Here is a 26,051-nt window from a genome sequence, read left to right as displayed (position 1 = left end):
TTAAAGAATTTAATCGTGATTAATCGCATGATTTTTCAGTTAATCGCGATCAATAGCAGATTTTGAAAGTGCTTAAATTAGACTCCATATATACTTATTTTCCTGTCAAAATGCATTTAGTTCTTTCTTAGAAAAGAAAACAATATGTAATGGTAATGTTTTAGAAAACACATTCACATGATTCATGCTGTTTTGAACTCCACATTTAAGCAATAGTTCACCCAAAAATGAAAGTTTTAACTCCCAGATGTGTATGACTTTCCATTATCTGCTGAACTCAAACAAAGATTTTTGAGGTCTTTTGGTCCATACAATGCAAATGAATGGGTGCCTAAATTTTGAAGCTCCAAAAATCACATAAATCACCATAAAAGTAATCCATATGACTCCAGTTGTTAAATCCATGTCTTCAGAAGCCATATGATAGGTGTGGGTGAGAAACAGATCAATATTTAAGTCCTTTTTTACTATAAATTCTCCTCCCTGCTCAGTCAATCTTTACTTTAACTTTTAATTTCACATTCTTCTTCTTGTGTTTTTGGTGATTCACATTCTTCAAGCATACAGGGCAGGTAAAATAATTTCTAGCAAAAAAAGGTCATAAATATTTATCTGTTTCTCACCCACACTTATCATATGGCTTTTTGGAGAGTCAAAATTTTGGTACCCATTCACTTGCATTGCATGGACCTACAGAGCTGAGATATTAAATCATAATTTGTGTTCCGCAGAAGAAAGAAAGTCACACATCTAGGATGGCATGAGGGTGAGTAGATGATGAGAGAACTTTCATTTTTGGGTGAACTATCCCTTTAAAAGCGCTGCAGAGAATTTGCTTTAAGCACTAGCACTGTGCACGTAAATTATACTTTATCTGAATTCATGAAGTTGACGGGGCTATGGTTAGGGTTAGAGGAACACAGAGGAATTAAAAATATGTTTTCCGTAGATTTTTGCAGATAACCGAAAGTTCCATAAAGCAACTATCCGCACCGATTAATCGGTTAAAACCGATATATCTTCTATCTCTATTCAAGATAGTTTTGATTTGTTCAATTTTTTGTTTTTAAAAAATAGTAATAATATAAAATGATTAGGTGTGTCCAAACTTTTGACTGGTAGTGAATCCAAAGCCTGTTTTCATTCATTCAGATTAGCAAAGAAAGATACTCACAGGTGGATTTGCCATGAGTCTTTTCACAGTTTGGACAGTGATAGATGTCAATGTCTGGTGCTTCATCTTCATCCACTCCCACACAGCTGTAACACATCAAACATGGAATCCGATTATGCATCCATTTATTAATGAAATAATTGCAAAATTATTTAAACAGCACTGAGTCAGGGCAAACAAAATATTAATATAGTTCATACTTTTTTTGGAAAAACAAATCCGCAATATATGCATTTGTGTCACCCCATCCGCAGTGCTAATGGTGTTTCTTATTTCATTCAATCCCCTATACCAGTGGTATCTAACCCAAAAATGGGTTGCAGGTCTGTTCTGGGTCGAAAAAACAATGCTAAATGCAAACAATGAAATGCAGCTCATATATTCATGCATATTTGAACAGCAAAATAAATAAGCTTATCAACTTTTAAAAGCAAAGAGAAAAAACTTCCTACAAGACAGTCAAAGCACATACATTTCAAGGTTTTAAGCACATGCTTACATTTATATTTGTACAATACACAAATTTAGTACTTTGTTGGGTCGTCTGATGTAATATCTGGGTTCTGAAGCAAAACCAATGCCCAAACACAAACCAAATGTAACCAAACTACATTTCTGCCATTAGGGGGTGCTGTAATGGTATAATGTAATGGAGGGAATACTGAATTAGGAGTTTTCTCTTGTAGGCTTTCCTCTAGCATGGTATAACTACTACATGAAGACTTGCGTCACAAATAATGCCCACTCAGATGGTGGGTGTGTCAGGAGCCAAGTTTTACTGAGCCTCAGGACAACAACATATGCATGTGGGTGTGATGGGTCAAATCACCCACTTGTGCATCAGGATTAGCAGTAAAATACACTCTTTAAAGTTTTACACCTCTCCTCCGCTAATTCCCATCACGTGCATCTACATATTGTCCTTATGGGGCCAATCCCTTATCGATTTATCACTTGTCTCCCAGTAAAATCACATTAAATACTAAATGGCATGTTGACAGTTCATTGGATTGCCAGAAATGCTTTTTTGGCACAACTGCCTTTCAATCTTCAAATGACTGCCTGCAATGCATTTGCAGAAGACTGTATGATGATCATATTTATTTACAGGGCCATTTTGTATGTTAAAGGGGCTGTTCACCCAAAAAGAAAAATTCTGTCATCATTTGTTCACCCTAATGCTGTTACAAACCTGTATGACTTTCTTTTGTCTTTGGAACACAAAAGGAGATGTTTAGCAAAAAGAATGCTGGGCAGTCACCATTTACTTACACAGTATGAAACAAAAGATGCAATGAAAGTGAATGGTGACTGAACATCTTTTGTGTTAAGGCCAAAGTATACTTCAGTTGTCCGCGTTGCTGATCGCTCCGCGCATAGCATGCGTGACACAAAATTTCTTCATCAACACTATCTGCGTGCGACCCAGATTTTCTCGACATGCAGACAGTCCTCGTCTGTGTACATCCTCAACGCATGTGCTTGCCACTGACTGAACTAAAAGGGTATCACAAATAGAGGTCGACTGATAGTGGATTGTGCCGATACCGATAACTATGGTGGTAGAAAAGGCAGATAACCGATTAATCGTTCAATAGTAAAAAACAACAACAACAAAAAAAAATCTTAGTCATCATCTGTGTGCATCGTCAGCGCATGAGCCAGCAGCTGACTGAACTAAAAGAGTATCACAAATAGAGGTCGACCGACAGTGGATTGTGGCAATACCGATAACTATGGTGGTGGAAAAGGCTAATAACCGATTAATCAGTCGATAGCTTTTAGAAAAAAAATCCTTAGTCATTCCTCGTTTGTACACATCGTCAGCGCATGCGCCTGCCGTTGACTGAACTAAAAGAGTATCATAAATAGAGGTCGACCGATAGTGGATTGTGCCGATATGATAACTATGGTGGTGGAAATGGCCGATAACCGATTAATCGGTCAATAGTTTTAAAAAAAATTCTTTGTCAGTCCTTGTCTGTGCGCATTGTCAATGCATGAGCCAGCAGTTGACAAATATTAGAGTATAACAAACAGAGGTCGACCGATAGTGGATTGTGCCGATACGATAACTATGGTGGTGGAAATGGCCGATAACCGATTAATTGGTCGATAGTTTTAAAAACAATTCTTAGTCAGTCCTCATCTGTGTGCATTGTCAACGCATTGCCTGCTGTTGACTGAACTAAAAGAGTATCACAAATAGAGGTCGACTGATAGTGGATTGTGCCGATACAATAACTATGGTGGTAGAAAAGGCTGATAACCGATTAATCGGTCGATAGTTTTAAAAACAAATTATGATTTGGTGCATAAAGTGGGATCTTTACTATAAACAAGCCCCAAACACACCGGGAACTCTTATTTTGAAATTTTGGAGAATTGGCTCTATTACAGTGCTCTATAGTTAAGTATTTTCTATTTACTTATGAATAAGATATTAAGTTGGAGATTGTGATGTATGTGCTGAAGGGGCACATTTCCATATAGTCGCATTTTTCTTTGCATTCCCTCGCTTCAATTAAGAACACTTGGTTATCTAATCAAAATAACAATATATACATTAAAGTAATGATAGATTTTTTTGGATAAATTACTTATTTCACCTTTAAAGGCTACAGTTATACTGTTGAACCAAGCTGTTCTAACAGTATAATCTTAAGTGCCGGCCACAGAGGAACACGGATGAATAAAAAAAAAAAAACATCTGCACCGATTAAATGGTAAAACCAATTTATCGGTCTACCTCTAATCACAAAGCAGTCGTAGTGCGCATGCATCGAACAGGTTTGTATTCGCTCGCAGTCAAAAGAGTATACTTTGAAAGGCAACGCAGTCGACCGGGTGCGATCCGAACCGGAACACAGAAAAACTAAGCATACCCGGGCCTTTTCACGGAACCAAGAATACGGTCATACGGGTTTAGAACAACATGAGGGTGCGTAAATAATGACAGAACTTTCATTTTTAGGTTGATCATCCTTAAGAGAAAATCTCAAAACAGCTTTCTGGAAATAGTCACGTCTAAGAAAGCATCTAGTTAAAATCAGCAATGGCAGAGGACTCAACAGTAGTCTTAAAGAGTTTCAGGAAAGTTGATGGAACTGTAACTTGCACCCATAGGGCCAGTGCTGTCACTGTATCTTACTTACCTTGATCATTTAATAAAAAATGTACACTTCAATGACAGATTCAGTTACAGCTTGGGTTTGCTGGTAAGTACTAATAAACAAATACAATACACATAAACAAACATTCAATAAACATATCAATCAATAATAATTTGCAAGCATATTTTTGGACGTTTGTAGCACAGTAGCAATCAATGCAGTAACACATTTTAGTTATGCACTGAGATTTGTATTTAATATTCATCAACCAATGTAATTCTGACACCCACAAATAAAACCCAAAACAAAAAAGGCATTTACCTCAGCTCTAAGTTATTCCCTCCTAAAATGTCATAAACTGTACATGCATCCCAGAAGCAGGTGCAGTTACAGTATCCTTATAACATATTAAATAAGCTGGCACAATGCTCTGTCTTATCGCTAATGGAACAAAACTCATTTAGGATCTGATGCGCCACTTGTAGCTGGCATCCTGCCCTGTGAGAGAAGATGATGTCATACATTATCCTACCACCTGAAGAGCCAAGCACGCCCACCATCACAAACAGAAGCATGTGGTCAGGATTTGGAGGTGTGCTGCAGACAGCAGTGTTAAAAAACGCTTCTATTTCTGTTCTTCGGCCAGTATGTTAGCGAGAGTCATTACAACAACATGGCTGTTTTCAATTGAAAAAGTGTGTTGTCACAGAAAAACAGTTTACATTTATAACAAATGAGACATGTAATAACATAGTAGTAGATCTAATTAATGTTCTATTTCAGAAGGCTATGAAGGCTTCTAAGAAAACAAAATGATTCAAAGTAGTCAGGTCAAGGTCAGGGCTGCAGTAAGTATGTTCACCCAAAAATGAAAATTCTTTCATCATTTACTATGAAGAGAAATCAGTAGCAAAACTCGAGAGCTTGCATATTTGGATTTGAACTTGTACAATAAATATTTGTACTTGTAAGTTGAAATTTACACTTACAGCACCGATGTGAAAACTTGTAAAATAAGAATTTGAAGTTGAATGTTGCAATCTGCACTCACAGATAATAATTCAAAGGTTCTGAATTCACTATTGCAGACAAGTAGTCACAAATGTGTAAAATGACATTCACATAAATACAACTACAGACAATAATTTGTATTACACATTAACTTTTGTACTTTAATTTATTTTAATTTATTTTCGCAGTACAACCACAAATCGGCACTTACAACCACTCAAATCTGGCACTGCAAATTTAAATCTTCACACCTTGACTTTTGCAACTAAATTTGCGAAAAAACGTAGCAAAACTCACTTGAAAATACTGATGCGATTGAGCAAGACCAATGTTTGGGGGGGAGGGGGCAATGAAGTCGTTTTATTGGTTGATGCCTAGCTAATCAAATGGGACGTTTTTGTACGCGATGACGTCAAATATTTATTGTACAAGTTCTCAAATCCAAATATGCAGGCTCTCAGTTTTGCTACTGATTTATCCTCATAATTTACTCACCCTCATGCCATCCTAGATGTGTTTGACTTTCTTCTGCTGAACACAAACAAATATTTTTAGAAGAATATCTCTGTAGGTGGTCCATACAATGCAAGTGAATGGGTACCAAAATTGTTACATTTCAAAAAGCACATAAAGACAGCGTAAAAGTAATCCATATGACTGCAGTGGTTACATCTATATATTCAGAAGTGATATAGGTGTGGGTGAGAAACAGATCAATATTTACGTTTTTCTTTACTAGACATTCTCCTTCCTGCCCAGCAGGTGGCAATATGCACGAAGAATGTGAATTCTAACCCGAATGGCCAAAAACAAAAGAAGAATGTGAAAGTGAAAGTGGAGAATCATAGTAAAAAAGGACTTAAATATTGATCTGTTTCTCACCCACACCTATCATATCGCTTCTGAAGTTATGGATTTAACCACTGGAGTCATATGGATTACTTTTATGCTGCCTTTATGTGCTTTTTGGACCTTCTAACGTTTGAATGATTGTTCATCAATTGTTTGTTTAGTTTGTTAGTGTTACTCGTTTGTTTTTACGTTTTTACTTACTATTTATGTTGAGCCATCATGATATACTGCAAGTTTGCCAGCTATTTGGCTGTTTTGCTACTCCTTGGAAATTTTACGAGAGGACAGCGTGGGAATGGAGAGCGTCTCCAGTACAGCCGGGACTTTCTTATGGCATATCGTGATCTTGATCATGGAGTGCTGGATCAAACCCTCGACTTGACTTTGGAAATTTTAAGGTCATCCCTTTCTTCTGCAGGCACAGAAGATACTACCAGTCAGAAGGTGAGGAGGAAAAAGGGAAAGAAGGGGGCAGTGGGGCACAGACTGCATAAACAGCTTTTTAATTGCATTCCATTCCCTTCAATAATTCTAGCTAACGTTCAGTCTCTACGAAATAAAGTAGATGATCTACAAGCAAACGTTCGATTTCTCTCGGAATATAGGAATGCACGTGTAATTTCTTTGACTGAGACCTGGCTCAAAGAGCATGATTTAAACTCTGATCTCGAAATCGAGGGCTTTGGTGTCCCAATGCGGATGGACAGAGACGCGTTGGGTGGAGGTTTATGTATTTATGTTAACGAACGTTGGTGCAAGTCTGTGATTTTGAGGGAATCTGTGTGTAGTCCTGACACTGAATTGATGTCGGTATCACTTCTTCCCATTTACTTGCCCCGGGAGTTTCAAAAAAAATTATTTCTGTCGTTTACATCCACCCAAAGACTAATGTGTATTTCACCTGACGCACCTAACATTGTGATGGGAGATTTTAATCACTGTAACATGGAGAAATCACTCAGCCACTTTTATCAATACTGTCCAACTAGACACGGAAAGTACTTGGATCTCTGTTATGGGTCCATTAAAGGGGCACATAAGTCGTCTTAAAAGCCCCTCTGGGCCTGTCTGATCATTATGCTGTTTACCTAGCTCCTGTTTACAACCCTGTTTTGAAAAGGGGAAAAACAGAGAAAAGGTTAGTTCCTGTGTGTTCTGATGATTCGATTCAAGGCTTGATGGGATGTTTTGATTGTACCCATTGGGAAATGTTTAAGTCTGTATGTACTGATCTGGATGATCTCACAGAGACTGTGACTGCTTACATTTTATTTTGTGAAGACTTGGTCATTCAACAGAAACCTTGTATAGTATTTCCGAATTTCAAGCCATGGATCACTAAATATGTTAAAAATGTAATTAATGTAAGGAATACTTATTTTAAACAGGGAGATAGCATTCGGTATAGAGAGGCTCAGAAACAAGTGAGAAATGAAGTAAAATAAGCTAAATTACAATGTAAGGAAAAGGTAGAGTCTTTGTTTAAAAATGGAAAATCTCATTTAGCCTGGGATGCAGTGAAGTCTATCATTGGTACCAAACAGAAGACTAAAAGTATTGATTTAGGAAGGAAACTCAGTCATGAACTAGCAAATGATTTTCACTTACTTTATACTCGATTTGACACTCAGGATGATGTTCGGAAATGTTTTAGTCAGGTTAAAGCTAAGAAGAGCCCAGGCCCTGATCTTATTGGTGGCAGACTGCTGAGGAACTGCGCAGAGCAGCTTTCAGATATTTATTCATTTATTTTCAATAAACCACTAAAGCTCTCTAAAGTCCCTCGTCTTTGGAAAGATTCCATAGTAGTTCCAGTTGCAAAGAAAAGGAATCCTCTTTCCTTTAATGATTACAAGCCGGTGGCACTTACTTCTTTAGTGATGAAGTCTTTTGAAAAAATAATCAGGAAAGAGATCTTAGCCTTGACAGAGATAGCACTTTACCCTCCTAGACCAGGTAGAGGAGTGGAAGATGCTACTTGTACTTTGTTAAATATGGTTTTGAGGCACCTGGAAGGGACAAAAAATCATGTACACATGCTTTTTATTGATTTTTCTTTGCTTTTAATTGTATTCAGCCCCATATCCTAGCAAGAAAATGTACTGATAATTTTCATTTGGATTTTAAAATTGTGTGTTGGTTGGTTGAATTGATTTTTTATAGACCTCAAATAGTTCGAGTTAATAGCGCGCTGTCTAATTAATGGTTGTATTCCACTGGCTCGCCACAGAGTTGTGTTCTGTCCCCTCTTCTGTTTTCTTTGTAAACCGATGACTGTCGGAGTAACTTTGAGGGGAGACACAATACTAAATTTCCAGACGATTCAGTCATCGTGTCTCTCCTCAGCGAGTTAGATGGTAGTCGTGGTCCAGTGGTAGATCATTTTATTCAATGGTGTGATGCTTCCTTTTTAAATATCAGAGTTTATAAAACAAAAGAGATGTCCTTCGAATTCCATAAGAATCCGGCACCTGTTGTGCCTGCTGTCATAAATGTACAGGATGTAGAGGTGGTCAAGCAATACAAATATTTAGGTATAGTACTCGATGACAAATTACATTTTGAGGCAATGTCATTAGAGGGAAAGCTCTTCAGCGCATGTATTTTCTGAGGAAACTTTTTAATATGGATGTCTCTTTTATGAAAATGTTTTACACTTGTTTTATCGAATCTGTCTTAACCTTTTCCATTACTTGCTGGTACGGAAATCTTAATGTAAGGAATAGGGGTAAGTTGAGTAATATAGTTCAAATGTGTAGTAAGATGGTAGGGACTGACTTAAGTAATATTACACAACTTTACAAAACAAGGGCGACTAGGAAGGGCCGGTCAGTCCTTTCTGATGTAAATCACCCACTGTTTAATGAATTTTAATTGTTTCCCTCGGGTCGGAGCTTTAAAATCACTTTCTGTAAAACAAATAGATATAGGACTTCTTTTATCCCTGCAGTGACCATGTTACTGAATGGCTCATTATAATGTAAGTCAATTTGTGTGGGTTGTGTTGTTGTACATGTGTGTGTATACTGCTGTCTACAAAACAAATGGCCTTTTAAGGACAATAAAGTTGAGTTCTAAGTTCTGGCCACCATTCACTTGCATTGTATGGACCTACAGAGCTGAGATATTCTTCTAAAAATCATAGTTTGTGTATGGCAGAAGAAAGAAAGTCATTAACATGTAGGATGGACTAAGAGTGAGTAAATGATGAGAGAATTGTCATTTTGGGTGAACTATCCCTTTAAGCCCAGGTAAGCCCATGTATAAATGCAGCCTTTGTGAAGGGTAGCATTGTGTAAAAATCCACCAGCAGTATTCTAGTTAGGATCCCAGGTCGTCTAGGGGTAAAAGTGAGTTTTAACCTGAGAGTTACAGAGTCACCCAAAGTCAGGAGGCTCAAAAGTGGCCACGTGATGCCAGCCATTAAAACAGCTTATCTGCAAGCCTGTGTGTTGATTTTGAGGGGTAAACTGCTGAAACGACAACGGAGACTAGAGTTCTACAAAATTATTGGTAGCTGAAAGCATCATCAAAATATCCTAAATATTTCATACACATACACATACATAGGCAAGGTGCGGGGGATGTGTAGAACTTCGTGAATGACAGGCGTTGCAGTTCTGTGGAGCTCTGTATGCACACATTATGTATGGAGCTGCTTAGCAATGGAAATTATTGATATATAAACTGTCTAAAAACTGATGCACATCTAATAAGGCTTGTAACTAATAGTATGCACTTGATGGATAAGACAGAATGTAATTTCTGCCAAAAAAATAAATAAATAAATAAAAAAGTAGCAACAGAGTTCATGATTATAACAATATAGTAACAACAATGAAATACAAAGTAGTGTCCTGTATAGATATATGTCAATACAGAATTTTTATTTAAAAACATTTATTAATTTAAAAAAAAAAAAAATAGCTAAATTAAACGTTACTTTTGTGCTTACATTTCTAGTAATACTAGAAAATATTTATTTTTCTCCATTTATGTGATCTCCCTGACCTCTCTACAGAGGTCACGGAGGTTTAAAATCACTGAGGGCGGTAAAGCTCAATCAGTCTAACACCTTCAGCGGAAACAGCTACATCAGTGTGATTTTAAACACTTTCTCGCACATTAAAAAAAACACTTTAATAAGCAGTCAGCCACATTTTATTCAGAAAACGAGAATGAGATCAGACGATTCTGTTAATGACGCCTTTTGCGTGTTTAACCAAGTATTTTAGTACTACAACTTGTTTATTTCCTTAACAAACCGTCTAATTTTTGCGAGTAAACCAAAGCAACGTCTGAATTTTAAACATCACTCAGAACGTGGAAGGGTTAAAATTAAACGCGCGTAAATGTATCAGTCAGCGAACTGGAACGCTTGTTCTTTGTTTACATCTACGAAATGGAATTTTCAAATACATTTGCTCGCAGAAGATTCGGTTATTTCACAACACAAATAACAGACAGGGGAAATTCAAGCAGAATTCGAAAAATAACATACTGTTAAGCGACTTCCATTCTCGCATCGGGATACACTGATTTGCTATGACTACATGCTGCTGTCAGTGATGATCCAGAGTACCTAAACGGCACCCTACAGCGAATAAAACTCAACTTATTGGCCTTGATCATGCTGAATACAGTCTGTGATAATGGGTAGATGTCATACATGTTCAAATGTGCAGAGCAGCTCACAATCTGCAATGTCTGGCTCATATGCAGCCTATTATTCTTGTACGTCCACGTATCTCTATACAAGTCCAGAGTGGACACGTACGGTATTTCAGATCCTGTTAGTTAAAGCACTAATGTAGGACACAATACGGATGATTACAACACATTAGAGACGTATAATTCGGTAAAAAATAAAATAAAATAAAAAAATTATCCATTCGGATTCGCAGACACCCGCGGCTCGCTACTCCGACAACAACAGCGTAACACTCAGACACTCAACCAAAGCGCGCAATGCACGCGGATTGATCGCAGATCGTTGAAAAAACATCGAAATATGGCATTACAATTGACTTTTATTTTTTTGTACAGTCCACAAAAATGTGTCAACCGAGCCAGCTAAATATAACTCCGCCTTCTTCTTCAAGCGGCCCTCGCTCTTTAGTGCAATGCAAATGTAGCCACCGAAATGTGCAACTAGGGCGGACGCGAGCGAAACGCATCCATACAAACCAACACTTTACATACTCCAACAAAATATTGCGCTTACCTGCCGTGAAACCAGTCTTTGCAGGCGTCGCATTCGATCATAAACTGGGTTACGTCGTACGGTAATCTGCAGATGCAATACACGGGTACAGTCGCCATGTTAGATCAATTCACAACAACAGCCGGAGAGATGGATGGGGGGAGCAGCAGGAACCCTCCCGCAAAACAGACGACTGCGAGACGAGCTGCTGCTAGTGCCGCTGGACATCGAGTTCCATTCAAACGCGTTTCCCCGATCCGATGTTACAATGTTACAAAAGGTTGGAATGTTACAATGTTTCCCCGCGCTGCACTGACGTGTGCATGCCCCCTGGTGACTATACAAGCATCGAGACTTTCATAAAGCGTCCGAAAATGCATCCTTTCATTGTCATGTTGTTACGTCAATCTACAACACGAGAAAAAAATCGCCTCGGTCATGCTGGTCCAGATGAATGGAGCTCATTAAACGCTGCGGCTGCTTCTCAGGGTTTCCCGGGACGGTAGAAACAAGAGATCTCCACCGCCAGGGATCTCCAGCCAACCGTCGAAGCAGCTGCAGCAGAGACACATTCACCGTTAATACGGTCTTATTCAGTTGTATGACATAGAAGTGTGTGGATTAAAAGAAGAGCATCAGAGCTGCTTAAAATGTGACCTTATTTGAAATAATCATAGCTAAATTGTATGACAGTCTGCAAACTAAAAGCGGGCAAAATATGTAGTCTATTTAAAATTGTTAACCCTAGAGTGCATATGTAAGTCTACATTTGGACTATAATTAAAGTGTCTTTGACCATATGAACTGACATTTTTTTTTTTTTTTTACATTCAGTTTTGCGTGCATTTAACACTTATGTTACTGTTGTAATGCCTTGATTATTTTCAGTTTCCATTTGACATGTAATTAAATATATGTTAAATACCATGTCCTAATAATTGTGTGTTATGCAAGTATACTAAGTTGTCATTCAGCCAATGCTTTTATCCAAAGTGCATGGCATTACACCTATTACTACAGGGACAGTCCCTATGTAGAACCTAAGGTTAGATGCCTAGTTCACAGCAAGGGCACGATGGTAATCCCTCAAGTAGTGGTCCAAATATATCTACATAGAGTTATATAGAAATGTAGTGTCATAAAGCAATATAGAGTACATAAAGTTGTCATTTTACAAGGTTATAATAATTTTTTTTGTAAATACACCAATCAGCCACAACATTAAAACCACCTGCCTAATATTGTGTAGGTCCCCCTCCTGCTGCCAAAACAGTGCCAACCCGCATCTCAGAATAGCATTTTCTTCTCACCACAATTGTACAGAGCCGTTATCTGAGTTACCGTAAACTTTGTCAGTTCAAACCAGTCTGGCCATTCTCTGTTGACCTCTCTCATCAACAAGGCGTTTCTGTCCACAGAACTGTCACTCACTGGATGTTTTTTATTTTTTGCACCATTCGGAGTAAATTGTAGAGACTGTTATGTGTGAAAATCCCAGGAGATCAGCAGTTACAGAAATACTCAAACCAGCCCGTCTGGCGCCAACAATCATGCCACAGTCCAAATCACTGAGATCACATTTTTCCCCCATTCTGATGGTTGATGTGAACATTAACTGAAGCTCCTGACCCGTATCTGCACGATTTTATGCACTGCACTGCTGACACACGATTGGCTGATTAGATAATAACATGGATGATTATTGGTGCCAGATGGGCTGATTTGAGGATTTCTGTAACTGCTGATCTCCTGGGATTTTCACACATAACAGTCTCTAGAATTTACTCCGAATGGTGCAAAAAACAAAAAACATTCAGTGAGCGACAGTTCTGTGGACAGAAACGCCTTGTTGATGAGAGAGGTCAACGGAGAATGGCCAGTCTGGTTCGAACTGACAAAGTCTATGGTAACTCAGATAACCACTCTGTACAATTGTGGTGAGAAGAAAATGCTATTCTGAGATGCGGGTTGGCGCCGTTTTGGCGGCACGAGTGGTACCTACACAATATTAGGCAGGTGGTTTTAATGTTGTGGCTGATCGGTGTAAATAAATAAAATAAACTTTTATCCTAGTCTATTGCAGTTACTGTATATGTATTTGTTTGTGTAGGTAGGGTTGAGACATTTCATATTTTACCACCAAACATGGAAATTTCCCACATTCTGTTATACAGCCTTTTTCAACAGTCTCAATATAAGCCTGTTTTTTTAGGATATAAGCATTTGAATTTCAGAACAAATTGTGAAATTTGTAACAAAATGAAATTAATAAAAATAATTTAAAAAAAGGAAATTTTTTTTTTTTACATTTTTTTGTTAAAGATTAGTTAATAGGAATATTCTGGGTTCAATACAAGTTAAGCTCAGTCGACAGCATTTGTGGCATAATGTTGATTACCACAAAAATGAATTGTCTCTTTTCTCCTTTAAAAAAATAAAATAAAAATTGAGGTTACAATAAGGCACTTACAATGGAAGTGAATGGGGCCAATTTTGGCAGTTTAAACAAATGTGAAGCTTATAATTTTAGACATTAATTCTTCTGTTAAAACTTGTATAATATTTGAGCTGTAAAGTTGATTAAATCCTCATTTCTGGATTTCAGTGTTTAAGACGTTATGTGACGTGAATGTTTATTGTCTATGGATTGGCCCCCATTCACTTTCATTGTAAGCGCCTCACTGTAACCCAGATTTTTGCTTTTTGTTTTTAAAGAAAATGAGGGACGAGCCAAAATGTATTTTTATGGTAATCAGCATTATGCCACAAATACTGTCAATTGAGCTTAACTTGTATTGAACCTGGAATATTTAAATGCGTAAATCGTAACAATTTTTTTTTTTGAGTGTGCGGTCATCCAAAAGTCCTACTTCATTTTCAATGTGTGTGAAACTCTTCAGAATTTAGTATATCAACCATTTAAGAATGTAAATTAATTACATTATTACAGTTCATATTCCTTGAAAAAAATAGTTGTAAAAAAAAAAAAAAAAAAATAAAGCATCTGGATTTTACCTGGGTCTTTTTCGACCCACATATGCATTTTAGTGTTGTAAGGTTGCATATGCATTCTATGGTTATACAGATTTTCTTTTTTTAAACAAAGAAAGAGATGCAGAAGAAAATGTAAATAATCTGATGAAAGTCTAGGGGGGGAAATACATTATACAAAACAGAAATATTACAATTTTGCTATATTTTCATGGATAAAAACTAAAATCTACAACTAAAGAATACAACTTCTCCAGCAGGGTGCTTGACAATAACACCATAACATCTAATCAGCAACATTCTTAATCAGTTTTAGACCCTCAGCCACCATCACACCCCTTAAAAACACAGAGACAAAAACAGAGTTATTCTAAAAGAATAAAGACTTTTATTAAGCACTGTAAGTTGCATCCAATTTCCTTCAAATGCATCACACCACAATCCATCAACAATCACTCAAATCCAACAGTAGTTCATTCTTTTGCAACCCATGAGTTAGGTAGAAACTCCGATCAACTTACATCAAGGTAACCTACTTAGACTTGCGGCAGGGGACTGAGGGGGATACACCATATTTCTGATCACTAATGTGCAATGAAAAGCATCAGGATTAGATGAAGTAACGATTCTCGTTTAGAAGTACGATAAGATCAGAAAACACTAAAGTAAACATCAAAATGATTACAAGTTTACTTGCTCAGGCTAAACTCAAAATAGGATTGTCAAATGTTTCGCAGACTTGTTCTGAGCTAAGAAAAAGGGGAGAATGTTATATTCAAAGACATTTTTTGAAGAGATTTTGTAGTATGAATGCAGAAACAACAGCAACAGAGAACAATAATGTATACAGTGATGTGTACACCAGGATTAACAATATTTAAAGTGGCTAGGTTTTTTTTTTTTTTTTTTTGTGGAGTAAATACAACAGTTCAATAAATCACAAAAAAAAAAAAAAAAAAAAACTATTACTGATTATTTGCCTTTTTAAATTTTGCCGATGGGCACAGAATTTGTAATGAAGGAAGAAATAGGACAACATGCATTATAACTACACCACTTTTTTTACTTTTCTTTTTTTTTTTTTAAATCGAGAGCCATGCAAAAAGTTCAGCTGGACAGTTGTACTAATGTTCTACATTGGTTTCGAGAAACCACACTGGTCTTTGATCACCGATGCATGGCATTTACTGGCATGGAAACAAAGACGTTGGTGTTTTTCCAATAGATCATTTGCAACTGGTGATATTTTTCTAACCATTTCTTGACATATTACCAATACCGCTAATGTATGACATATTGAAATCATCAGAACTTAAGTTGCGGTAACACTAGTAACTTAATGTCAAAACAACACGAGTTAACTTACAGTGATGACACGAGAAATTTTTACATTCTCAAAACAATTTTTTTTAAAACATTTACTGCGACAATACAAAGTCAATTAAAATGGCAAATATATGGTGCCAAGTACTGGAAACCTGTATCTCAACTTACTAAACTAAAAGACTGGCAAATTAAAATGAGATTTCTGTTTCTGTAATTCATTGTGAAAGTAAAATAATTTTTATGTAACCAGTCTGAAACACAAGGGCGAACACTGTCTTTCAAAATTAAACTGGTAAAATTCTCTATATAACTTGTATACTTGTCTATGTTTTACCGAGAGGAATCCTCTGGCTCATTACTTGTGGTTTTAACTCGCTGACATCGAAGAGGGATTTCAAAAACTCAGAAGTCCTCATCTATAGCTTTCGGAGAGGAAAAAATGTACACCAACTGTAGGCCTTCCATCCTTCAAAATATTCCTTAACTTTTCCATCAACCTTCACCCTCTCTATAAAAATAGGTTTACTCTTCTGTTTTTAAGACAGTGGCCCCAGGAGTTTCATCTCTGTGGCCTTCACCGTCTACATTTAGTGCATTTAAATGAGGATTTGTATTGCACATTTTAGATTCGTTGCTAAAGGCACTTTCAGGTTGGTTAGGAGCCCTGCTTTCCCCTTTGTTCCCATTGAGCTGCTCTGCCTCTTTATCCTCCAGGCCATTCTCGGCTGCCACGGTCCCTTCTGAGGTCAGATGTGGCGTTTTGGTGGCCAGCTTGGGCTTCTTTCGGTCTTTTATCACTTCATTGGTTGAGGCAGCATATGCAGGCTTGCTCTGTTAAAATTGAATTGTTTTTAAATCAATGAAATTAAGTAACCATATCAGTTAATAAATACTGTTGGTAGAACAACTGAACATACTACTGGCGGGTCAAAAAGGGGGCGCTATGTCACGAAAAATGTTTACGCTTAAAATGTTCAAGCCTCCGAATACATAAGTCAGGTATATGTGGTCTCGTTTGAAAGTTTAGCTGATGGTTATCTATGAAAAGTTCATATTCTTTTACCTTGCTAAACAAATCATCATAATATATGTTAGCGACTACTTAAATGTTATTCAACATTGCAAAGGGGAGGACCTCAGCTTTCTAATGACACCTAGATTGAGCTTCTAGTCCAATCAGAGGCTGAGATATTCAATGAAACAATGGGGGTGGTACATGAACTGATAATTAGACTGAATGTCTATGGACAAGAACATCTGCGAGGGCAAAAATGCATTAGAGCGCCACCTACATTTCAGATCAGCATTTTGTGATGGAAAAATGATTTCATCTAGTACTTGCTGTCATCTAGTGGAATAAAATATGACTTTTTGGAGGGAGATGGAGTGAACAGAACCAAAATTACATGCTTACAAATTTAGGACAACAAAAAAAAAATTATGATTATTTTTTTAATTCTATTCATCAAAAGACTGTAAACATATACAACAGTATTTATGAATAATTGGAGTCTTTAATTTTTTAAAAAAATTAAAACTATTATTTGAACCACACATTGCATTTTACTTCAAATGAAACATCCCAGCACAAGTACAAAAGACCCCAAGAATTAATATGTATTCTTGTTTGTAAAACATCTAGAAAAATAGTATGGTTCACCTGGTATGATCCCTGATTCTTGAAACCTCTACTGTGGTATTTGATTCCTCGACCAAAGGTCCTTATAACAGGAGTAGAAATCACACCTCTTGGTCGACTGTTCAAAGAAAAGCAATCAATTTAAATTCGAAAACCATATAGATCTATGTTCCAACAGTGACTGATCAAGCAGAGTAAAAATAAATGGAAGAGTATGGCCAAGAATCCTTACCAAAAATAACTATTTTATGATGACAAACAGATCTTATATTAGAGGACAAAGAATGAACAGCACAAAACAAAATATAATGGGATAATTGATCAGTAAGCCAGCATAAATAATAATAATACAAATAAAAAAAAGTGTAAAAATTAAGTGTCATCTTGTATTTTTCAAGCTTACCCTCTGGTTGGTCCACCAACTGACACCACCTGAATGGGAAAAGAGGCTCTTCCTCTTCCACGACGGCTGCCAGCCCACTGACCCACCACTGTGCCCGCAATCTCAAGTTTACCACCCTGTGAGGGGATGGCTTGTAGTCCTACTTGAAAGTAAATGAATCAAATGAAAAATCGGAAAAACTGCATCCTTAAAGCTGAAGGGTATAATTTCAGCGCCACCAAACAAACTTTCTTAATACGCCTGCAAATATGTGGAGTGGTGGTGGCGTAGTGGACTAAAACACATAACTGGTAATCAGAAGGTTGCCGGTTCAATCCCCACAGCCACCACCATTGTGTCCTTGAGCAAGACACTTAACTCCAGGTTACTCTGGGGGGGATTGTTCCTGTAATAAGTGCACTGTAAGTCGCTTTGGATAAAAGCGTCTGCCAAATATATAAATGTAAATGTACATAACACACATAAACCACCACTGCACTCACAGTCTGGCTGCTAGCATAAATATAACACCAAGTATACAGAGATTGGTTTTTATTTTTTATTTTGTGTTTTGTTTTTTAATGTTCATTACATGCTGTTAATTTATCACCTCGCTTTGGTTTAATGGATTATTACAGCTGTTAAAAGTGTGAGCGATTCATCAGGATTACCATAAATACTAATTTAAATGGGCACCATACAATTTATTCTGCATACATATGTAATATAGCCACATTTCTGGTTAATGTTACATATGGAAAACCTTAAACAGCAGTTAAGAGTTCCAAGCTTTTAAATGACAAATTTTTCAGATGAGTATCTTTAAATGAATTAGCTAGCAGTTCCACGTTAAAAAATAAATAAATAAAATAAATAAATAAATAAATAAACCTGTATCGGCCACAATGTGCTGTGAATTATGGGTTATCGATATCAGGCCAGAAATTCCATATCAGTGCATCCCTAGTTTTCAAGAAAATGAACCTACAAATGGCTTACTTACAGTTGTCTCTTCATATTAAGCTGTATTTTAACAGGAAAAAGTTACACACTTCAGCTTTAAGGGTTTTATCAAAAGGGTCTTTTGATAACTAATGTCACCCAGTGTTAATTTTCACACAGTATTTTATTTTAGTCATAATTTTTGCCTTTTGACCAAAATGTCCTTTAAATGTAGTCAATATTTCATCATGTAATTCATTAATTTAAGCCAACTTTACACCGACTAAAATGGCATATAATTTGTCAAAAAACCAAACATTTTTAGTTGACGATAATGTGCAAAATAACAAAAACATATAAACTGTACAAACATACAAACTTCAACTAAATATTCAAATAGGTTGAAAAACGTGTAAACGAATAATTATTTAAACGTTTATGAAACATATTAAAGATGAGTATGTTTAATGATTAATGAACATGAGAAAACAACTGAAAACTGCATATTCACAAAGCAAATTATGCATTCTGACTAGCACGCAATTTATTTCAAGTTCACCTGTTCATTCGCTTCATTGTCTGTGCAGATTCAAGTTGTAATATTAAATTTATGTTGTGGATATAGCTGATTAATGTTACATATTGTATACAAGATGTCTTTCAAGAAGGTAATTAGAGTTCTGTTTTTTTTCCAACCTAAAATTGTGACCCACGTTAATTGTGTAAATCCATTAAAAAAATCAGTATCAACAGTGCATTACTGGTACTCTTCAGCCAAACAAGTGTTATTCAACCTTCCTTTGCATGGCGCAAATGTTGCTTTAGCACTTTAATGTTGCATTTTTCCGCACGTGCCGCGAGTGAGAAGATGCGCTGCTTCCAGCCTGATCCCTTTCCCTTGCGGCACGCGCTGAAAAATGTCCTCTCGCAAGAGAAACAAAGTATCAGTGGGGATCACTGGTCGTGGTGCAGGAACATGAAGTTATAAACATATGCTACCTAGTAATAAACATGGTATTAGGATGTTTTTTTGTAAGATAAATTATTTTATTCTAATTTTTATTCAACTAAATTGCTAAATAGAAAATGACCAATTAATAATAGACATATATAGCGGGCAGGCCAATAAAACGGCTGATATTTGGCCACATTAATATTATCCGCATTAGCTGATTACCAGAAGTGTTAGCTTCCCTTGTGTTACTTCCAAAATACTGATAGCCTTGTCAATTAGTAAGGCATCCTTTTGGTTTTCAAATATTTCAGTAAATTTGTTTAAATATTTTGGAAAATACGCACTGGAGCAATTGTGTACAATGCATTTCCAGGTTTAATAATTTGCTGTAATTCAGTAGTGCCATATCCTGTTCTCTAGACATCAGCATTGGCCACTGAAAAACCAATACTGATCAGCTTTTACTATCATTTAAATGTGTTTGGTGTGTTGCGTTTGTGTACCAACAAGTTCTCGTTCTTACCAGGTATGCCTCTGCCTCTACCCTGCATTGGATGCAGAGGTGGTGTGGGGTAAAAGTTGCCATTGGGAGGGTAAAAAGGCATGGTGTGTGGACGTGGAGGGGGGAAGGGAATGGGCTGGGGTGGTCGAGAGAAGTTCAGACCCTCCAGAATACTCTGACGCATCTTCTCGACTTTGTCAAGGATCTCAGTCTGCAGACAACAAGGAAAAATTGACGAAAACTGTTTATCACTCCATCAGCTAATGGATCGTAAACTCTCAAAGACTTACAAAAATACAATAAATGCTTACAATAAAAGAAAAATGGCAGAAAATGAAATTAGTAACATAAATTTGAAAGTTTTATTTTCTTTGCTATTGCAAACTTACGTCAGCTTACATTTCCAACTCTGGATTAATAATTAACATTTGAGTAAATATCTGAGTGTACACTGTGCACCAATACATTACAATCTGTTGATTCTAGTGGCGTCACACATCAGTTAAATCTCAGAAGAGAATTAAAGTATTTGAACCCCCCAAAAATCCAAAACCAACACACAGTTAAAGTGATAATCCACCCAAAATTGAAGATTCATGTTCCAAACCCATATGTCTGTCTTATGTGGAACAAAAAAAAAAGGAGACGTTTCACTGGATGTCCCAGTATGTCTTTTCAGTGCAATGGGGTGCATAGTGACTCACTTTAAAGCTTAAAAAAGGACCCAAAAGTATCAAAGGCAGTCCATGTGGCTCATGCATCATATTGCAAGTCTTCTGAAGGTATACAATAGGTTTTGTTGAGAAACAACCTGAAATTTAAGTCATTTTTCAGTGAAAATCTAAATGTCTGTTGCACATTCATGAATGCTATGAGAGAAGCTTGTTCACAGTTGTACGGGGCAATAAACGATACAAGTTCTTGCACGGACTGCAATATTTATTAAAACATCTCCTCTTGTGTTCCGCATAAGAAAGAAAGTCAGAAAGTCATACAGTTTTGGAAAGGCATGAGGGCAAGTAAATTGACAATTTTTATTCTTGGGTGAACAACTGTAATCATGACTGTTTTCTGCTGTAGAACTCCAATCATTTAAGATCTGAATTTAAAACACAGGCTATAGATTATGTTTAGGATCTTTAATGTCTATAAAGAATGCAGCAATGATCATGCATACCTGACCATCGCAGAGGTCAATGAGAGGAGCCTTGTCCCTATTGGCCCTGATGAGTTTACTCTGTAGCAGCTTGCCATCAAAATACATCCATGGGCAGCAGTGTTCCCAGGGAATGGGCTGCCCGCACACGTCATTGGCAAACAGTGCCATATCCACACCGCTCATAAAAAGAGCAGCCAGCTGAACGCCGTGTGGATCCAGGTTATCAATCTGGAGGCGACAGATGCGGAGTGTGTCAAACAAAGCTTGTAAGGTTAAATAAGCAGCTACATGCTAAACTAACCCCAAAGCACAAAGCAAGCATGAGCAAACTGCAGTCTATCCATATATGTAGACTAATGCACAAGCCGCTCCAGCCAATCCACAGACAACCATCAAGAGCAACAAACACAGGCAGCCGCAAAGCAAAAAGCGCGAACAGATCAACAAAGCTGACACAGACATAGACAGCCACGACACAGCACAGCAAGTGTGGATGGTTCACATTTTTAGGAGTGTAACATAATGCAGGTGTGAGCTCGCAGTTACACAAACCAAATGAGCTGGAAAAAAATGTAAGCAGTTCAGCTAGGCTGGTAAACCATCTACACAAAAACACAGCATTCCTTTAATTTTCTGCAAAGCCAAGCTTTTACAAAGCATTAAGGCCAATCGACCAAGCACAATTTATTATAAAATAAGAAGTGTCCAGAAAAACAAGGCAAACAGGTTTTTCCCCTATTTTTTGAAACTTGAGAGGCCTATTCTCTTAAATACAAAGGTAAAGGTGAAGTTGAAATACTTAAGCCACGTCCACATTCATTTCCACATTAATTTCGCTACGTTTTGGCCATCCGTCCACACTGGGATTGCATTCTTGTCAAGCAAAAACTGAGCTTTTCGAAATCACTCTCCCAAGTGGATAAATTCGTAAATGGCATATTCACGTTGTAGTGTGGACAGAGGAAATGGACGCTGTATTTAAAACCGCCTTCATCCGCTATATAGGGCACTATTTCGGGCGTCCGCCATTTTGTAGGCGTGTCTGAATTCTGATTAAGCCACTGGCTGTGTCTCGTTTGGAAGGCTGTGTCCTCCGGAGGTTGCATTTGTCGGTCGCATACGTCATCGAGGCTGTCTCGTTTCATAAAAGCGAGTAGGACACTTCGAATACAGCCTTCGAATGCGACCTTCTTTCACGGGAATTCGGAGGATGCATGAGGTGTATCCTTCGTTGGCACTCACAACTCACAATTCTTTGCTTCAACGGAAATGTCTAAAAAAAAAAATTATGCCAATTTGGCCATAAATATTATGTTCAAACGCAAGCAATGTTAATTCCCAAGTTGAAGTACCTCAGTAGATGGGTGCAGAGTATATAATATGTATAATTATATTAATATATCATTTAAATAAAATATTAGACTAAAAGTACGCCTGTAAAATCTATTTTCTTTTCTCTTTACATCATAATAACTCTCCTAAAATGTAACTAATACATTCCCTTCTAAAGGGACTTTGTTCCCTTCTCACTCAAAGCGCTTGCGCTTGTTAAAGAGTGGCGTGCTGTCATAGCAACCATGCTACGTTCCGTTTCCGTTTGTCATACAAAGGCCATCTCGTTTAAATGAGGTTTGTTTAAAGGAGGACGCTCAGTATACTGCAGCCTTCAAAAGACACGTCATACCTAGCACGCAGCCTTCGAAACAAGAGGCAGCTACTCGTTCCCTTCTTTTGTTCCCGAAACGCTACCCAGCTTGTACTGGAGTTTAAAGATACTAAAGTATAACAAATAAATACAATAATGTACATCTGATAAAATGTGTTTACTCTTTATATTAATATATATATATTAAAAATGACAAACAGAATGAAGATTTATTGTATTAATCTATTATTTAATAAGAATAACAAGTAAGGGCCTGGGTAGCTCAGCGAGTATTGACGCTGACTACCACCCCTGGAGTTGCAAGTTCTAATCCAGGGCCTGCTGAGTGACTCCAGCCAGGTCTCTTAAGCAACCAAATTGGCCCGGTTGCTAGGGAGGGTAGAGTCACATGGGGTAACCTCCTCGTGGTCGCTATAATGTGGTTCTCGCTCTCGGTGGGGCGTGTGGTGTGTTGTGCATGGATGCCGCGGAGAATAGCGTGAAACCTCCACACACACTAGGTCTCCGCGGTAACGCGCACAACAAGCCACGTGATAAGATGCACGGATTGACGGTCTCAGACGTGGAGGCAACTGAGATTCGTCGTCCGCCACCCGGAGAGGCGTCACTACGCCACCATGAGGACTTAGAGCGCATTGGAAATTGGGCATTCCAAATTGGGAAAAAAAAAAAAAAGAACAACAAGTAAGGCCCAAGTATTTTAAAAGTTCATATGTGGCTTTGTTTCTGCAACAGCCCCAGAGCTCCGACGCTCGGTGTATACGTCAGCATCCGAATTCACTCACTCATTTCGTTCACTCATTGCTGAGATATAGTGCACTCACTGTCATTCACTATATAGGAAATAGTGAATGAGTGAACGATTTCGGACACAGCCGGAGATATTCGGAAAAAGGTGACGTATTTGTTGTCATGCTTATGTTTTGTTCCCCCGCTTGTGCAGTAAGGGGATTTAAGAGTTTTCAGACGTTTCAGTGTGGATGAGCAACTTCTCCAAAACCAAATAAAGACCCCCCACTTAATTGATAGTTGGCGGCCAATTACATTATTGAATAATGATTATAAAATAATTGCTCTAGTTTTGTCGAAAAGACTGAAATGTGTTTTGAATAATCTAATCGATGAATGTCAATCTGGCTTTCTACAAATAAGGCATATCTCAAATAATATACATTTGGTCTAAGATAGATTATTCTGACCTTATTTCTAATGATTGTTTTATTCTCTTCTTGGACTATTATAAAGCCTTCGATTCCTTGGAACATTAATTTCTGTTACAAACCCTTCGCAAGGTGGGATTCGCCGACTTTTTTTTTGCAGATCTGTTAAAATACTTTACACCAACGGTAATAGCTCTATCAAACTCAGCAGTGGTACCTCTCCGAGACTTGCTCTGAATCGTGGTGTCAGGCAGGATGCCCAATCTCTCTGTATTTGTTTCTGATAGCTACACAACTTCTAAACTTATATATTAGAGAAAGCCCATTAAAAGGAATCACTATGGATGGCACTGAAGTAATAAGTCAGTTAGCTGACGATACTGCATTGTTCCTGAAGGATGCTTCTCAGGTTGCTGTAGCATTACAGACTCTTCAGCCCTTTTCCAAAGCCTCAGGTCTTCACCTTAATATCAACATATGCGAGTTACTCCCAGTCGGCAATTGTCTGAAATCTTCAATTTGTAACATTCCTGTAAAAGAAAGTATTACCTATTTGGGGGTTAAAATAAAAACGACAAGACTGGGTGCCCCTTAAATTTTGTCCCGATTATTGAAAAGATAAGCAAGGTACTGAATCATCGGTTGCAAACAGATTTATCACTTAAAAGCAAGTAAAAAGTTATTCGGTCAAAGGATCAACTGCTTGAGCTGCATCAGTTGAACACCATTTGAACTTTAGTAAAAGGGTTAATAATTACCTTACTGAAACATATCCTACATATATTTGGCATTAATCAGCTATATTCACAACATATACGCTAGTCAGAAAGCGTAAGTTGCGTTGTGAATACACCGTTTTCTTGAAAACGCAAAACATGTAACACAATTAACCTGCTGTCTAAAGGGGTGGTCACACTGGGCTTTAAGCACACACATTTTTAACGCAACGAACCAGGGTATGATGTCACGTGGGAGGGCTTCTGGTGTAAGTAAAAATACATCACAAGTAAAAAATTATATTATATTAAAAATGTTAAAATATCCCCATATTTTATGTAGTCAGCAAGTAAAGACGCTGACTACCACACCTGGAGTCGCAAGTTCGAATCCAGGGCCTGCTGAGTGACTCCAGTCAGGCTTCCTAACAACCTACTGGCCCGGTTGCTAGGGTGGGTACAGTCCCATGGGGTAACCTCCTCGTGGTCGCTATAATAGGGTTCTCGCTCTCGGTGGGACACGTGGTGAGTTGTGCGTGGATGCCACGGAGAATAGCGTGTGCCTCTACACGCACTAGGTCTCCACAGTAACGCGCTCAACAAGCCACGTGATAAGATGTGAGGATTGACGGTCTCAGACGCAGAGGCAACTGAGATTTGTCCTCCGCCACCCAGATTGAGGCGAGTCACTACGCCACCACGAGGACTAGAGCGCATTGGGAATTGGGCATGCCAAATTGGGGAGAAAAATGTAAAAAATTAAAATATATCTACTCACTTTCCTGCAACAATAAAACTCGCAGATTTGATGTATCCTTTGATTTGATGTATCCTTTGATTTGAGCCAAGAGGACAGGGTGTGACGTTTCGATCTTCTATTGGTCATGGGTCCTCTCGTCGTACGAATTCACTTGAACTTTAGTACACAACGTAGTACGAAATTTCTTCGCATGAGCTGGCATTTCCGGTCTGCTGCATTCAGATGCGTTTGAATAGGAGTGGAGCGCCAAGTGTAGTGTGACCGCCCCTTAAACGTGAGGAATTCACAACAGAGTAACTTCTAAAATGTAACTTATACTTCAGTATAGACATTATTACAGGAGCTCAGGTTTTCAGGACAGTTTTCTCATGTTGTTAAATCTTACTTATTAAATGTACTATTTTTTAATAAGTTTTATTCATGTTTAAATAATTGTAAGTAGTTGATAAATTTTTCCAAATATTAGAATTTTGTTTGGTCTCTTACAGTTTGATACACAT

At 37.6% G+C, this 26,051-nt stretch overlaps 2 protein-coding genes across 6 annotated transcripts in view; both read right to left on the bottom strand.

Moving 5' to 3' along the window:
• LOC127426174 (lysine-specific demethylase phf2-like) overlaps positions 1-12,570 on the bottom strand; it is a 55,431-nt gene extending 42,861 nt beyond the window's left edge. For 2 of the 3 annotated variants that reach the window (XM_051672787.1, XM_051672789.1), the window contains exons 1-2: positions 11,375-12,570; positions 1,175-1,260 (exon numbers count right to left, since the gene is read on the bottom strand). In XM_051672787.1, the coding sequence (XP_051528747.1) occupies positions 1,175-1,260; positions 11,375-11,472 (184 nt within the window). In that variant the 5' untranslated portion in view covers positions 11,473-12,570. Of the gene's footprint in view, positions 1-1,174; positions 1,261-1,374; positions 1,522-11,374 lie in introns of those variants that run through there. The other variant, XM_051672790.1, reaches the window with a different exon arrangement.
• Positions 12,571-14,703: 2,133 nt separating this feature from the next.
• The window catches only part of LOC127426175 (constitutive coactivator of PPAR-gamma-like protein 1), a 38,336-nt gene continuing 26,988 nt past the window's right edge, over positions 14,704-26,051 (bottom strand). The window contains exons 13-17 of one of the 3 annotated variants that reach the window (XM_051672791.1): positions 21,268-21,477; positions 20,112-20,301; positions 17,713-17,854; positions 17,331-17,427; positions 14,704-16,501 (exon numbers count right to left, since the gene is read on the bottom strand). In XM_051672791.1, the coding sequence (XP_051528751.1) occupies positions 16,193-16,501; positions 17,331-17,427; positions 17,713-17,854; positions 20,112-20,301; positions 21,268-21,477 (948 nt within the window). In that variant the 3' untranslated portion in view covers positions 14,704-16,192. Of the gene's footprint in view, positions 16,502-17,330; positions 17,428-17,712; positions 17,855-20,111; positions 20,302-21,267; positions 21,478-26,051 lie in introns of those variants that run through there. The other 2 variants (XM_051672792.1, XM_051672793.1) reach the window with 2 other exon arrangements.

This window comes from Myxocyprinus asiaticus, chromosome 35 (assembly GCF_019703515.2).
Source record: "Myxocyprinus asiaticus isolate MX2 ecotype Aquarium Trade chromosome 35, UBuf_Myxa_2, whole genome shotgun sequence".
Classification (NCBI taxonomy): Eukaryota; Metazoa; Chordata; class Actinopteri; order Cypriniformes; family Catostomidae; genus Myxocyprinus; species Myxocyprinus asiaticus.
Note: the sequence above shows the minus strand (reverse complement) of the source record. Positions and strands in the feature narration are given on the sequence as shown.